A 16,505-nucleotide genomic window follows, 5' to 3' on the forward strand; every position below is an offset into this window, starting at 1 on the left:
TATTTACCCAAATTTATTCGCATTTACCCCAATTTATACGCATTTACACAAATTTATTCCCATTTACCCAAATATATTCGCATTTACCCTAATATATTCGCATTTACCCAAATTAATTACCATTGACCCAAATTTATTTGCATTTTCAAAAATGTATACGTTTTTATATTACCCAACTTATTCGCATTAATCCAATTTATTCACACTAACCCAATTTATTCGCATTAACCCAAATTATTCGTATTAACCCAAATATATTCGCATTTACCTAAATTTATTCGCATTTTCAAAAATGTGTACAAAGGACCCCGCACACCGTCTATGTGAAAATGGCTTTCGGCCAATTTTTTTTAAATTTTGATATGTTATTCAGATGGATAATTGAGGCCAGTAATGGTCATATCAAAAGTAAGTTTAAACTGTTTTCCGGTACAATACCGATGGCGCACGCGCTAAATATAGGCGATTTTTATCGTATTTCTAATAAATACCACCCACTCATAGAAATGCAGGACGCGACCGTTGAGAGAGCGCGATTTATTATTGATAAGGCCGACAGGGTTAATATTGTTCAATTTCTTTAATTTATTCGCTTTTACTCAATGTTAGTCGCATTTACCCAAAATTACTTGCATTCACCGAAAATGACCCGATTTCGACCATTAATTCTTAAATTCGTTCATTTGAGTATAGTGAAAACCCAATTTTGAAATTATACAAAAACAATTTCGGTTGCGATAGAATATTCCTCAAGGAAAATTTTCAAGTTACATGAAAGTCTACTGGATACCCGAGTTTGAACGAAATCCGTGAGAACCACCTCTGGTCGTTTCCTAGTAAGAGCAGTCCACTATTTGAGGACGAATTTTGGCCATCATTCTCAAACTTCTGACCGTAGTAAAAAAAAACCAATCGTAGCAGAATCAACCTTAAGTCAATACGAAGGCTATCAAGCCTAATAATTCACCCAATAATTTAGGAAGTACTGTCAAGTCCAGTGCATAGGTCGGCCACACTTTTAGTCTCCAGTCTCTGATCCTCCAGTCTTCACTGAAAGGTTGGGCCTCCAGTCTCTGATCCTCCAGTCTTCACTGAAAGGTTGGGCCTCCAGTCTCTGATCCTCCAGTCTTCACTGGAAGGTTGGGCCTCCAGTCTCTGATCCTCCAGTCTTCACTGGAAGGTTGGGCCTCCAGTCTCTGATCCTCCAGTATTCACTGGAAGGTGGGGCGTCCAGTCTCTGATCCTCCAGTCTTCACTGGAAGGTTGGGCCTCCAGTCTCTGATCCTCCAGTAGTCACTGGAAGGTGGGGCGTCCAGTCTCTGATCCTCCAGTCTTCACTGGAAGGTTGGGGCTCCAGTTTCCGATCCTACAGACTGCACTGGAAGGTTGGGCCAGGGCCTCCAGTCTCTGATCCTCCAGTCTCCATTCCGTTGTAGTTTTTTCAATGGTGTGTCCCCCCCCCCCCCCGAACCAAAATCCTAGCTACGCCACTGGTCAAGTCGAGGTTGAAAATATGTTGATGTCGTGCTAACATACAAAGGAGTATCAGAGTCAAACAAAACAACTAAAAATACTTTAAATAATGTTTAACGGAACCGATATTTTAAGTACTATTGAGTTTTAATAGTACATTAAATTATTTACGGTTCAGTTGAATGGTTCTTGAAGAGTATTTCAAGTTTTTTAGGTCGATCATATTAAAAAAAATAACATTTACTCGAAATTTGGTTATTTCTTAGAAATTCGGATGATAAACTTAAAATTTACTATCACAATTATTTATGCCGTAATAAAAAAATTAGTACCTATCATTTGAGGCCTCTCTCAGCCTTATCAAAAAATTATTATTATTTTTTGGTGGTTTTAGATCGGTTTTTAACCAAAAAACAATTTAAAGCTACAAGTTTGTAAGTCCTCGATGTTTTTATCGATTTTTTAAGACCATTCGCCGTTCTTAAATCGAAAGCGAAAGCATCAGCCTAGGGAACTGATTAATTGAATAATAATGCGCGTATTTCTTGCAAAATCCTTGCCTTAAATAAACTACACGCTAAAAAACACAGTATTGTGTTAGGTCAGCCGTACCCAGTGACGGAAACTGGTTTCGAACGACCTTCGCGAAATTGTTATTACAGAAATTTATCCCGGCTTTCATTGTGTAATCCGACTGCGACTACTACGCTTCATTTTTATCTATAGAAAATAATATAATCATGAATGTGTTTCTTTACAAACATTTAATATTGGCGTCCATCGTATTTGCGGTTCTCAGCTACGTTATCCGTCGAATCTTTCAATACTGGATATTTGTAAAGAAAATTAAAAAGTTACCGAATTCGAAGATACACCCGTTTTTTGGTGACACTCCTGGACCGCACGTTAAGCCTTACACAAGTAAGTTTCGATTTCCTGTAAGGATTTCGCGATAACGGAAAATTACGTCATAGTTATCATATTAGGGCTAGAAAAAAGAAACTGGGTTTTAAAAAATTTGGAAGACGATCCCCTCGTGATTGTTTTTACGTTACAATTTTCGGAATCCACCTTCGGGTTAGTGATTTCGAATATGACATTGAATTTTGCGCTCATTTTTCGATTTAAATGTTAATTTTCCAAATAAGTATATCTATAAAGCTTCTATTGACATAGAATTATTATTAAAAATGTATTCCCTTACTCGTAAAATATCTTTTAATTGTCAAAGATTGGGAGTCGTAGTACGATACTTTTGTATAATACGAATAAATTATTGTATGTATTAAAAAAACGCATTGATCACGCAAAATGGAAGAACTTCGCCTGAAGCTACACCAGCGGGTAAAATTTCTCGGCGACATAGTTTCCCTATTCGTAGCTTGCTCGTGAGTGTGGCTGGCGTTCGTTTCCATTAGTAGCGGCTCCAGCAATAGGCCGGGGTAGGCCAGGGCCTACTTGAAATTTTGGTAGGGGCCTCCAAAAGTCGTCTTAAGGGGCCTCCAAATTATGTAATATAAAAAAATTCTGTAATTTGTTTGAAAAATAATTTATTTATTTATTAATTTTCCAATATTCAATGCGAGTGATTGGCTTAACGACACTGCTGTTTTTATTCCTTTCAAAGGTACGAGTAACTTTTCTATATCGAAATTGTATCTTTAATTTTATCTTTACAAGTTAATGGTTCTTAAACTTACTTTACTTAATGTACCTACGTACATTCATTTTCGTAAAGTTGTAAGTTCTAATGTAAGGGATGTACATGCGAAGTACCGAAGGAATGAATGTAAATTGATAGACTGGAATTCAGTGGTTGAAATAAGTAAATAACCACTCATTTGTTTAGTGTTATCGGTACACAAAAAAGGATCAACACACACTCAGTTTTTAGTAATGTTTAAATTCATAATTAACTCTACTTTTTTCGTCGTGTACCCATTTTACCCAAAAATATCACCACTTGCTTCAAAATAAATAAATAAATAAATAAATAAATAATCCACGTGGACGGATTTGAAAAAATTGTGGTGGAGGGGGTTCCATAATTTTGGTGGGGCCTCCAAATGGTTGGCCTACCTCCCCAAAAATCCTGGCGCCGCTACTGGTTTCCATAGTAACGCGTATAGGTCGGCCATGACATTAAGACGCAAATGGTGGTCATGTGGTTATTTCGCAAGATCGTGTGACGTTTTGCCCTCGTGATCTGTGACATCAAATTAATGTCATGGCGGCCGTTTCAAGCTATGACGTATACCACGGCCAACTTTGATATCTCGCGCTACAGCGGCCATCTCATTCGTTGACGTTTCTGTGTTAAACTATGAGCAAAAGATGTGTATGACGTGAGCGCCCCAAGCGGATTATTATTTTTAGAATAGTTTTTACATTGAAGTCAATATAAAAACCGAGCGTGGCGCTGAACTCCTACACGTTATAGTACAGTTTATAGGGGGAAAATCCTTGCTCGCGGAATTTCGACGAATGTGTTGACCGCTGTAGCGCGAACAGCGCGTGATCATAGTTGGCCGTGCGTATACCTACGACGCTACAAGCAAGCACCCAATTAAAAGAAATTAGTAAACATAACTATGTTGAAACGCTGCCAAAATAATACTGTTTTGGTGTTAATTCAATAAACAGTAAAAATATACTAAACAATGGCTATGTGACCCCGTTCGTCGAAACACATGCTAATACAAGGCGCGCCATATCGATTAATGGAACAGTTACATTTCTTTCCCAAACGACTATGGGTAAATAAAATGCCCAATTTTCTGGAGCTCTGATTGCCCAAATTGATATATTTTGATAGTTTTCTGGGCGCTCGATCGTTCCGATTGGTCAAGCAATAAGTGAGCTGAGACTTCGAATGCGATACTATATTATTTCTGCTATTTTTAGTTTAGCATTTCTGGTTATGACGTCTTCAAGTTGGCAGATGGTACCCGAATTAAACTAATCGTCGGAAAATCATGTTATAGACATTATTTGAGAGCCTTTGATCTTTTTCCTTTTATAAACGTATTAAATTGACAATATCTGCCCTAAGGGGTGCTGGTATTAATTTTAAAGCATTTCGCGAACTGTTGGACATCGTAATACTATGAACTTATAGTAGCATAGCAATTCTTGCTACATAAATCGATATATAGTTGGACTCAGCAACGTGTTTCTAAGCAATTTTTATTTTTTCCTCACTCCAGCTTTTTAAGTAGTCTCAGTTCAGGCTCTTTTTTTCCAGAATGACTCTCTGCGGATAGCTTTTAGCTTAACCTGTCTATTATTTAACTCCACATCTCGGCCGCTAGAGACCCGCAAAACGTATAATTTACTCCCGAAAACTATTGACCTTATGTAATTTTTCAAGAATATTTTATTGCCCTTCCTGTTTATAAAGCGTCGTTCGTAAGACATTTTGCGTTCGTTTTTCTTTTCTGCTCCGTTGTTCTGTCAAATGATATCGTCCCCCTCATCCGTTGCCGTAGTCGGCTATTTGCGGTCCATTGTTCTTATGCAAAGCTCTTTGTCCAGCATCTTGTGTTGATCATAGTAGATCGTTCCATGGGTACATGATATTGTCGCGTTAAGTGACGGAAACAGCAAAACCAGTAACCCTCCCGAAATACTTGGTCCAACCGAAGCTACCGCTAGGTGGGAAGAGAGGCGCTCCGGTCGTTTTCGCCGCCCTTAAAAGGGGCCCTCGCGTCCAGTTATGGGATCTTCGTTCGTGACCTTCTCTGGTGGACAAACGCTGAAAAAGCGAAGCCCCAGAGAAGAATCGACAAGGTCGCCAGCTGAAAAAGCGAAGCCCCAGAGAAGAATCGACAAGGTCGCCAGCTGAAAAAGCTAGCCCGAGCCGCAACCTCCGCGTTTTATTCCGCGACCATCCGTTCCTTTCGCGACCGAGATCTGTATTTCTTTGCATAGAGTTTTTAATAAAAGTATTTTAACCCAAACTCCTGAGTGGTCCTTCTACCTACGTAACAATATTATTTTCATGGCGCGCGTCATTTATTAGTACAAGGAAAAGCTCGGTGAACACTGGTAGGGAAACGGAATACGTCAGAAAATCTTTCATTAATGGCTTTGAATTGAGATACGCCTTCTAAATCATTTTATACCAAAGCTACTATTGATAAAAAGCATTAAAAACAGTAAAAGTATTTTATAGTTTGATATCTCGAATAAGAAACGGATCATAAATTCGGTTAAAGAAAACGAATTAATTTATCTGTTCATTCAGATTACCGTGAACCAGCTATCTGTTTTCTGCAGGTGGTTACAAAAATGGATTTATCTGATTGCGATACAATGGACGCTTCAATAAAAGATACTCGGTTTTTACTCCCCTCTCCAAATTCATCTGGGAAGGAGCTATTTCCGGTCGGTCGGTTAAAACTTAAACGGTTAGAATGGCTAGCCAAAAAGTCTTATTTAAGCCAATTGGAGACGCGTTTTTGCCCACATGAGAATTTTGCGTCAGATAAGAAACGCGTCGGCTCACGTGTATAAGGAACATACTAATGTTAATTTTCGATAATATATTTTAAGGTAAAATATATAATGTTACTAAAACTAAGTATAAGAAGATATAATTATTATTATTATCATCCTCTTATGGTATAAATAATTAAAATTATATGTAATATTTTTATAATACCGGGCAATTTAATAGCTTGTCATGGAGGCAGAGTTAATTCATTTCGTATAAAATTATCTTTTGGAAAAAGATGAAAACTCATTCCTTTAGAATTAAACATATTACTTTTGCAGTACGGTATGCAACAAGTGTTTCCTTTTAACCAGGTAACTTTTTTGGCATGTTAAGGCTTAGCAAAAAACCGATGTTACGTTCGAGAAAGTTTCCAGCTTTCTAATATTTCAACAAGCACTATATAAATAGTATCTTATGAGTCCTGGCGGTCGGAAATATTACTTCTTGGCAATTTCTGGGAAGTTGTTTTATTTAAGCGCCTATTGAAAAATCTTTGGAGTTGTCGGATAACCTATTGCGATTTGCGAACTACTACTCTTGGCAGAATTGTACATCGATTACATATTTAACAATCTTTGAAATTTAATTAGTTTTTCTTTTCACCACAGTCTTACTCGATAGCTTTGTTATCGATGTTTAATCTCATCGTTTTTTATGGCCGTCTCAAATGTTAACGGAGTTTGACGGAAATACAGCTCGAAGCTGAGTGAGATCTTACCTCTAGTGCGAGGGGCAGGTCATGATTTAATGATTAAATCTGACTTAATCATGATTTAATGATTAAATCTGACTTAATCATGATTTAATGATTAAATCTGACTTAATCATGATTTAATGATTAAATCTGACTTAATCATGATTTAATGATTAAATCTGACTTAATCATGATTTAATGATTAAATCTGACTTAATCATGATTTAATGATTAAATCTGACTTAATCATGATTTAATGATTAAATCTGACTTAATCATGATTTAATGATTAAATCTGACTTAATCATGATTTAATGATTAAATCTGACTTAATCATGATTTAATGATTAAATCTGACTTAATCATGATTTAATGATTAAATCTGACTTAATCATGATTTAATGATTAAATCTGACTTAATCATGATTTAATGATTAAATCTGACTTAATCATGATTTAATGATTAAATCTGACTTAATCATGATTTAATGATTAAATCTGACTTAATCATGATTTAATGATTAAATCTGACTTAATCATGATTTAATGATTAAATCTGACTTAATCATGATTTAATGATTAAATCGCGATTAGAAATTAGAACGGGAATTAGAATGATTATATTGGTAATTGGAATGATTATAATTGTGCGTGATTAGAACGAGCGGATAAGAATAATTTAATTTGAAAAAAAAGTATTTAATAATAATCAGCTAGGCTAATACCCAAGGCACCACCTTAGGCCTAAGTCATCATGCGACTTTTGAAGCCCTTAATTCAGGTGGCCGGGTTACAATGCGTAGGAGGGTGGCGGCAAGCCCAGCATGCCACGCGCTCGAGCCAACAGCTCCCTACACTAACTATTACCGTTAACCTACACAAGTTTTTATGGAAGGGGAAACCGATGAACTCGGGGGAAAACACCTTAAACCAGTGGGGAGAGAACTTGCAAACTCAATGCAGAAGGAGTTGTTCCGAGTTTTCACCCAGTGCCACAAGCTGGGATCGAACCCGGCTCCTCTTGCTGCGAGGCGAAAGTGCTAACCACTCCGCCACCCCACCTTTCCATTACAAACCTGTGTAGTTTTCGGATGTTTTGAATAAAATGTGATGTTATTTTTTGAATCATTTCAATCAAACTCAATTGCGATATAACCATCAATCAAGAATTTATTTATTTATACTCAGGGAGAATGAATATGTCGAGACTATCGACGGACACGTTGAGGCCCTAACCCCGTCACGCTAGGCGGGGGGAGTCAAAAAGGAGGCGGTCTAATTTTTTGCGTCCTCGCAGCAGCGTTAATCGCGTCGAAAAACGTAATTTTTAAGAACCAATGAGATTGCAGTATTATTTGATTTTATTAAAGCGGAGGAGCATACCAGGGGTCCCAACGGGTGGAATTGGAGAAACGCTAAAAATAATCTCGACATATTCATTCTCCCTGAATATAAATAAATACATTCTTGCATCAATATTAAAAATTAATATTAAATCTGATTAAGATGAATAAATCCTGAATAAAAAGATTATATCACGATTAGAATGATAAAATCTCGTTTAAATGGTGATTAGATTGATTAAATGGTGATTAGATTGATTAAATGGTGATTAGATTGATTAAATGGTGATTAGATTGATTAAATTTTGATAAGATTGATTAAATGGTGATTAGATTGATTAAATGGTGATTAGATTGATTAAATTTTGATTAGATTGATTAAATTTTGTTTAGATTGATTAAATTTTGTTTAGATTGATTAAATTTTGTTTAGATTGATTAAATTTTGTTTAGATTGATTAAATCGCGATTAGATGGATTAAATCGCGATTAGATGGATTACGTCGCGATTAGATGGATTACGTCGCGATTAGATGGATTACGTCGCGATTAGATGGATTACGTCGCGATTAGATGGATTACGTCGCGATTAGATGGATTACGTCGCGATTAGATGGATTACGTCGCGATTAGATGGATTACGTCGCGATTAGATGGATTACGTCGCGATTAGATGGATTACGTCGCGATTAGATGGATTACGTCGCGATTAGATGGATTACGTCGCGATTAGATGGATTACGTCGCGATTAGATGGATTACGTCGCGATTAGATGGATTACGTCGCGATTAGATGGATTACGTCGCGATTAGATGGATTACGTCGCGATTAGATGGATTACGTCGCGATTAGATGGATTACGTCGCGATTAGATGGATTACGTCGCGATTAGATGGATTACGTCGCGATTAGATGGATTACGTCGCGATTAGATGGATTACGTCGCGATTAGATGGATTACGTCGCGATTAGATGGATTACGTCGCGATTAGATGGATTACGTCGCGATTAGATGGATTACGTCGCGATTAGATGGATTACGTCGCGATTAGATGGATTACGTCGCGATTAGATGGATTACGTCGCGATTAGATGGATTACGTCGCGATTAGATGGATTACGTCGCGATTAGATGGATTACGTCGCGATTAGATGGATTACGTCGCGATTAGATGGATTACGTCGCGATTAGATGGATTACGTCGCGATTAGATGGATTAAATCATTTTACCATGATTAAGACGCACCCAAAATGGAAGTGACCTGCCCCTCGCTCTAGTGTCAGACTCCCGCACTAAACGTTGGCTGGGTTCCGCCTTAAAGGGAGTGTAACCCCTCTTGTTTGGTAGGGTGCGCTTCGACTGTATTGAGTAGCTTCCACAAGCATACCTACCGAGGGGCGGCAAGGAGTTAGTTTGATCGGCTTAAGAGTAATTGTTTTGTAAATTGTTGGGCCAATCATTGTAAATGCTACATCAATCAATATCCTGCATCTAATTCTCACCACGTTATTAACGAGATAGTGCAAATCGGAAGAACTCATTTAGGGGGGGGCACTGCAGCGGCCCAATGTTGTTTATGAGAATGGGGGCCGGGGTCTCCCCGGCGGGAGTTGAAGGGGGAGCCTTGCAACAGAAATCAGCTATCGAAAGATAAACTGAATTTTCAGTGTTAAATGTCACAGGCGTCTAAAAGTATGTGTCCAAATGTCAAAATACCGAGTGCAAATAGCTAAGTAAATTCGATGTGAAACTTATACTACGATGTTATTCAATTGGTAGAATGTGTATTAGCTGATTTTTAAGTTAAGAAATCTCTGAAGGAATATACTGACGTTGGCTTCGTAATGTTTATTTGTTTTACGCAGTGTTTGTACAAATTTATGACGGTTTATGCCATCTTTATCGAAAAGAAGGAATGGTAGTTGTTTGGATATTATTTCAACCGATCGTCATTCTTTTTGACTTCAAATCCGTTAACGTAAGTTTATTTTCTTATGTTTTGCGCATTTTTCGTCCTAAGACTAAAACATTTCTATGATCAAATTATACAGGTTAAGCCCTATAGAGCGTGTGAAACTTGTAGAAGTGAAGACGTTATTTTATTGTGTTACACTTAACCCCTCTATAATCGCTTATTTTCCAATTTTCCTCTACAATTGATTGTTTTTAGGGGAACCAATGCAAGTAGAAGCTTTTTTTCTGAAATTTTGCTTTATTATCAAGGGCGTTCCAAAACAATATTCGTTTGAATCATCAAATTGTATGATAGGTAAATAGTGGCCAGGGGCACTGTTTACTTAATTATCGAAATTATTTTTCACCCAAGGTGCCCTAACAATTTTGCCAATGAGAGCGTCACCGCGAACTTAAACATTTTCGTTGGTTCGATAGAAACATTATTATCCTTCAAAAATATTTCGAACTTTTTTTGCATTTTTCTTAAACAAAGACCAATTGATATTTGAATTTCAAACGTCGTATAACACCTTAGTTGAAGAATTGCTTAAATACTTAATTTGTTTGATTACGTTAGAGCATTTTATTTACAAATCATTTAATTATCTACCAATTAGCTGAAATATATTATTTATTAATAGGAGAGAACCCCACTTTCTATAATTAAGTGTTACGTTAACGTCATTCTCGAATTTCAATCAGATCGCAATTTTGTCTTCCTGCGAATCCGCAAATAATACATCATACGTACCGGAGCGTTATTTTTTTCCTTGGTAGAGCAATTGTTTATTATGCAAGTCACTTCTAATAAAAGTTAACTTAACAAAATTGTGGATAATATGAAATGCTGCTGTTCATAAAATCGGGAAATCTGATAATGTTTTACAAAATAATATTAAACTACCTTTTAATTGATATATGAAAAGAGATTCTTTGAATGCATACTGATAAGTGAAAGCGGTTTCCATAGTAACTGAATGAAAAGAATCTCCTGTGTTCAACATAATCTTCAGAGAGGACTGAATGTTAATTTTAGCTTGACCAATTTGTTAATTTTTCAAGAGGTGCGTTTCTGTGGAACGTGGCTCTGTTTTCATCGAACCAAGGATATTTTTTATTTTCGATGTCGTACAAAATTTATCGTTGACAAAACTAATCTAACACCTAGGAGTGAAAATATCCATTCGCTGCTCTTCGTTACCTGTACAAAATGCTGGACACGGTAGACATCCCAGATGACCCCTTTTTTACTAAATGTCTTGCAAGTGCCACAAAGGTGGGAAGGCGGGGTGGTTAGCGTTTCCGTTTCGCAGCGAGAAGAGCTGGGTTCGAATCAAGCTTGTGGTGAAAAGTCGGAATAGCTCCTGCGTAGTTTGCAAGCTCTCCCCATACTCTCTAAAGGCGTTTTCTCCTGAGTTCTTTGGTTTCCCCTTTCCATAAAAACTTTTAGAGGTTAACGCAATTAAACCCGGCCACCTTAATTTAGGACATTAAAAGTTGCTAGATCATTTGGCGTAACGTGCCTTGGTATTAGTTTACCTGATTATTATTATTATTATTATTATTATTATTATTATTATTATTATTATTATTATTATTATTAACTACCTTTCTGATTTGATCACTGCGCCTCGCAGAGTACCTTGATTTAAAGGACCTCTAAGAAAGCGTTTGTAGTGTCCTTTGTCTTAAAACAAATTACTCGTGTACGAGCTTTTGCATCTACCTCTCCACAATGCAATGCGTCGTAATCGCTAGTTAACCCGACTATAGAGATATTTCACGTCGTCTGCTTTCCCTAGCTTTGGCAGTGTAATGGTTGCCATTTTGTGCGGGTTTCTCAATACGAAAAAGCACTGGTGACGTAGACCCCTATACAATTGAAATATCTCTATTATCGAAAGATAAATTATATCCGCTTGCAGAGCTGCTAGCTCTATCTACGTAAACATGTCATAATTTAATTTAAGGTGACTTGCCGGTAGTGTTCGTAACCTGTGGGTCAACTCTACCTTGTATGTTTTATCTACAGTGTGTTTCAAAAGGTTATGTAAAAATTTTAAGGAGTTGTAGCGGGTGAGTTGAGAAGTATGCCTGTTTTTTCCCATTTTCCTACGATGAGTTGAAAGAGCGCCAGAGAGCTTCCAAGTGTGGCCTACTAGCCCCTGGAAGTAGGCTGCAACAAGCGAAAAACCAATCAGCAGGGACTTAAAATACTGTTAACGTTACCTTTTTACGCTGGTTACCTCGATTTGTTTACAAAGTCCTTTTTAAACAAACCTTAATATTCGCCTTCCCCTGCTGCTTGGTTTTGTGCTTGTTGGCCACACTTTGAAGCTCTCTGGCGCTCTTTTAATTCATCGTAGGAAAATGGGAAAAAAACCGGCATACTTCTCAACTCACCCCCCTACAACTCCTTAAAATTTTTGCATAACTTTTTGAAACGCCCTGTAGACCTCGAGGCAAAAATAAATATTGATATAAGATAACTTGGGGCTAGATCGCTAACATACTTTTAAAATGTGTTAAAACTATTTTTTTGCAAAAATAATAAAATTATACTTTGCGTATTCGCGTAGGCCCTTATGAACCATCCGAGGATGTTGAATAAATCGGATGACTACAAATTCTTAAGCGATTGGTTGAGAGAAGGGCTGTTGTCGAGGTAGTTAAATGTTTATTACAATTTGCTTCTTCGTTTTCAAGTGGCGCATGGTTAAAAGTGATGGGCTCATTTTCTTTTTCGCAGTTGGGGCAAAAAGTGGAAAAGCAGAAGAAAATTTCTTACGCCTTCGTTCAATTTTCGAACATTAGCGCACTTTCAACCGATTATAGATCACCGCTGTTCGGAACATTTAAACAAATGGGAAAATGAGCTTCGACAAACAAATACCCTGGAAATAAAACGTTTAGTCAACGAATTAACGATTGATATTATTACTGGTGAGTACTAGGGAATATCCACGCTGCATGTTATGGAAAAACAATATGATTATCGAAACGTCCCATTGAAAATAAATCTTATTTCAGAATCAGTAATGGGTCAGAAACTAGGTACCCAAGAAAGCGACGTTATTAAATTTAAATCGGCTTTATCCGAGTAAGTAAGTAAGTAAGCAAACACGCAAAAATTGAATGGGTGCATTGTAAGTTAAGGGCTCATCACGATAAGAGTAAGCAACTTTGAACGGCGGCTATCGGATACGTGTACGTCATACGTTTTCCCGAGATAATTTATTTTCGCTATTGCGTGAAAGTTACTGTAATAAATTGCTTTAGAACGCTGTAATTTAGCTGACGTAGGACAATTGACCCTTTCAATTTACACGAGAAGTACAGAAAATACTGTATTTTGCTAAGCAGACGATTTATTATTATTAAAAAGTCTGTTGAGCATACCAAAAAACAACGGTCTATAAGCTTATCGCGTTGCCCACTATGAGACTTCGTGTAAATTGAAAAGGCTCATTGAACGCTAATATCTGAATAAACTCACGACTTAAGCTAAATTAGATGGTTTTCTATTACATTTCGAGATTTTGAATCGATGATACAAAATTTAAAAGCTGTAGCTAGTTTAAGTGTTTTACTCTTAAATAGTTCGTGGTCAATTATTCCACAATAAATAGTTCGTATCTTCGCATCAAGAAATACTAGGATATGAATAAATATCTTTCTTGACGCGTTATTATTGGCTATAACTGTTCGATTTCAATATTTCCACAGCGCAGCCAAAGCATTTCTGGTCCGTGTTCAGAAGCCGTGGCTATGGCCTGAATTCGTCTTTAAGCGAACTTCGACGGGGAAAACATACAAAGAGTCTGTTGACTTTCTTAACGCCTACGGAATGAAGGTATGTGCTGAACACTAGTCGCGTGATTCGTAACGAACACTATAGCCGCGTGATTCGTAACGTTTTTGTTCTAAAATAAACCAATGTGAGAAGTTCATTAACTGCTGAATTTTCATCAACAAAACCTTTTTACGACACTAAGCGTCGTAAAGCAGGTGAAAATACAATAGCTAAGTGAGCTTCTCGCGTTGGTCGCTAGGTGGATCTCTGGTAACTGAACTGAGAAATTCTTGTACATAGGTAATTTCCAAAAAGAAACAACTTATTATGAACAAGGGACTCGATGAGGTAGAAAAAGGACCGCTGTTGGACATCCTTATACGCCAGCATATTCAAGATCCAACTTTAACTGAAACCGATGTCCTCGAAGAAGTGAACACCTTCATGTTTGCTGTAAGACGCTCTCAATAGTTATTTTTATAAAGTAACGTGGCTTTCTTGATTTTGTCGCTCTTACGTCACAGTATCTTACTTTCGTAAGTCGACGAGCGCGCTCTATACAGTCGCGAGTAATATATGTTACTAGCGCACGTGCAAATCGCTTGTGGGAAGAATATACTAATAAAACTGAGTCTTGTGACGTAAGAATAACATTTTAATAAGTTTAGCAAGACCACTTTTTATTTTATAAAATAAACTATTTTTCTCATTTCATAATTGATTCAGTGATAACGTTTGCATTTTTCCATGTTGTAGTGGGGTGGCGGAGTGGATAGCACTTTCGCCTCTCAGCAAGAGGATCCGGGTTCGATCCTAGCTTTTGACACTCGGAACAACTCCTTCCGCGTTCTCTCCCCACTTGTTTAAGGGGTTTTCCCCTCGAGTCCTTCAGTTTACCCTTCCACAAAAACTTGTTGAGGTTAACGGTATTAGCCTAGCTGATTATTATTAATAGTTAGTGTTGGCTCGCGTGGCATGAAGGGCTAGCCACCACCCTCCTACGCATTGTAACCCGGCCACCTGAATTAATGGCTTTAAAAGTCGCTGATTATTATTAGCCTATCTGATTATTGTTATTAGCCTAGCTGATTAATTTTTATTAGCCTAGCTGATTAATTTTTATTAGCCTAGCTGATTATTATTATTATTAGCCTAGCTGATTATTATTATTATTAGCCTAGCTGATTATTATTATTATTAGCCTAGCTGATTATTATTATTATTAGCCTAGCTGATTATTATTATTATTAGCCTAGCTGATTATTATTATTATTAGCCTAGCTGATTATTATTATTATTAGCCTAGCTGATTATTATTATTATTAGCCTAGCTGAATTTTATTATTATTAGCCTAGCTGATTATTATTATTATTAGCCTAGCTGATTATTATTATTATTATTAGCCTAGCTGATTATTATTATTATTATTAGCCTAGCTGATTATTATTATTATTATTATTAGCCTAGCTGATTATTATTATTATTATTAGCCTAGCTGATTATTATTATTATTATTAGCCTAGCTGATTATTATTATTATTAGCCTAGCTGATTATTATTATTATTATTATTAGCCTAGCTGATTATTATTATTATTATTAGCCTAGCTGATTATTATTATTATTATTAGCCTAGCTGATTATTATTATTATTATTAGCCTAGCTGATTATTATTATTATTATTAGCCTAGCTGATTATTATTATTATTATTAGCCTAGCTGATTATTATTATTATTATTAGCCTAGCTGATTATTATTATTATTAGCCTAGCTGATTATTATTATTATTAGCCTAGCTGATTATTATTATTATTAGCCTAGCTGATTATTATTATTATTAGCCTAGTTGATTATTATTATTATTAGCCTAGTTGATTATTATTATTATTAGCCTAGCTGATTATTATTATTAGCCTAGCTGATTGTTATTATTATTAGCCTAGCTGATTGTTATTATTATTAGCCTAGCTGATTGTTATTATTATTAGCCTAGCTGATTATTATTATTATTAGCCTAGCTAATCATTATAATTATTAGCCTAGCTGATTATTATAATTATTAGCCTAGCTGATTATTATAATTATTAGCCTAGCTGATTATTATTATTAGCCTAGCTGATTATTATTATTATTATTAGCCTAGCTGATTATTATTATTATTATTATTAGCCTAGCTGATTATTATTATTATTATTAGCCTAGCTGATTATTATTATTATTATTAGCCTAGCTGATTATTATTATTATTATTAGCCTAGCTGATTATTATTATTATTATTAGCCTAGCTGATTATTATTATTATTATTAGCCTAGCTGATTATTATTATTATTATTAGCCTAGCTGATTATTATTATTATTATTAGCCTAGCTGATTATTATTATAATTATTAGCCTAGCTGATTATTATTATTATTATTAGCCTAGCTGATTATTATTATTATTATTAGCCTAGCTGATTATTATTATTATTATTAGCCTAGCTGATTATTATTATTATTATTAGCCTAGCTGATTATTATTAAGGATGATAAAATTCGCGAATAAGTAGATTAGTCCATCATGAAAAGGGAGAAAAAAGCTTAATCCTAAACAAATTTGAAGAAATTTAAAGCAATTTAAAAACTTACAAATAGCTCGTACCGATAGGTCTTCGAGCAAACCAAAAGACGCGAAACTCGGACCAAATAGATCTTCGAGTGAAAAACTAAATTAAATTAAATAAATTAGCCAGAAATTCCAAC

General features: G+C 35.9%; 1 protein-coding gene across 2 annotated transcripts in view; it reads left to right on the top strand.

The window, feature by feature from the left end:
- Positions 1-2,151: 2,151 nt before the first annotated feature.
- Positions 2,152-16,505, top strand: part of LOC149940521 (cytochrome P450 4c3-like) — a 33,015-nt gene continuing 18,661 nt past the window's right edge. The window contains exons 1-7 of one of the 2 annotated variants that reach the window (XM_090177439.1): positions 2,152-2,394; positions 9,877-9,989; positions 12,547-12,632; positions 12,717-12,910; positions 12,998-13,067; positions 13,694-13,820; positions 14,061-14,213. In XM_090177439.1, the coding sequence (XP_090033565.1) occupies positions 2,214-2,394; positions 9,877-9,989; positions 12,547-12,632; positions 12,717-12,910; positions 12,998-13,067; positions 13,694-13,820; positions 14,061-14,213 (924 nt within the window). In that variant the 5' untranslated portion in view covers positions 2,152-2,213. The remainder of the gene's footprint in view (positions 2,395-9,876; positions 9,990-12,546; positions 12,633-12,716; positions 12,911-12,997; positions 13,068-13,693; positions 13,821-14,060; positions 14,214-16,505) is intronic. The other variant, XM_090177440.1, reaches the window with a different exon arrangement.

This window comes from Leiobunum rupestre, chromosome 6 (genome assembly GCF_980474605.1).
Source record: "Leiobunum rupestre chromosome 6, qqLeiRupe1.1.hap1, whole genome shotgun sequence".
Taxonomy (NCBI): domain Eukaryota; kingdom Metazoa; phylum Arthropoda; class Arachnida; order Opiliones; family Sclerosomatidae; genus Leiobunum; species Leiobunum rupestre.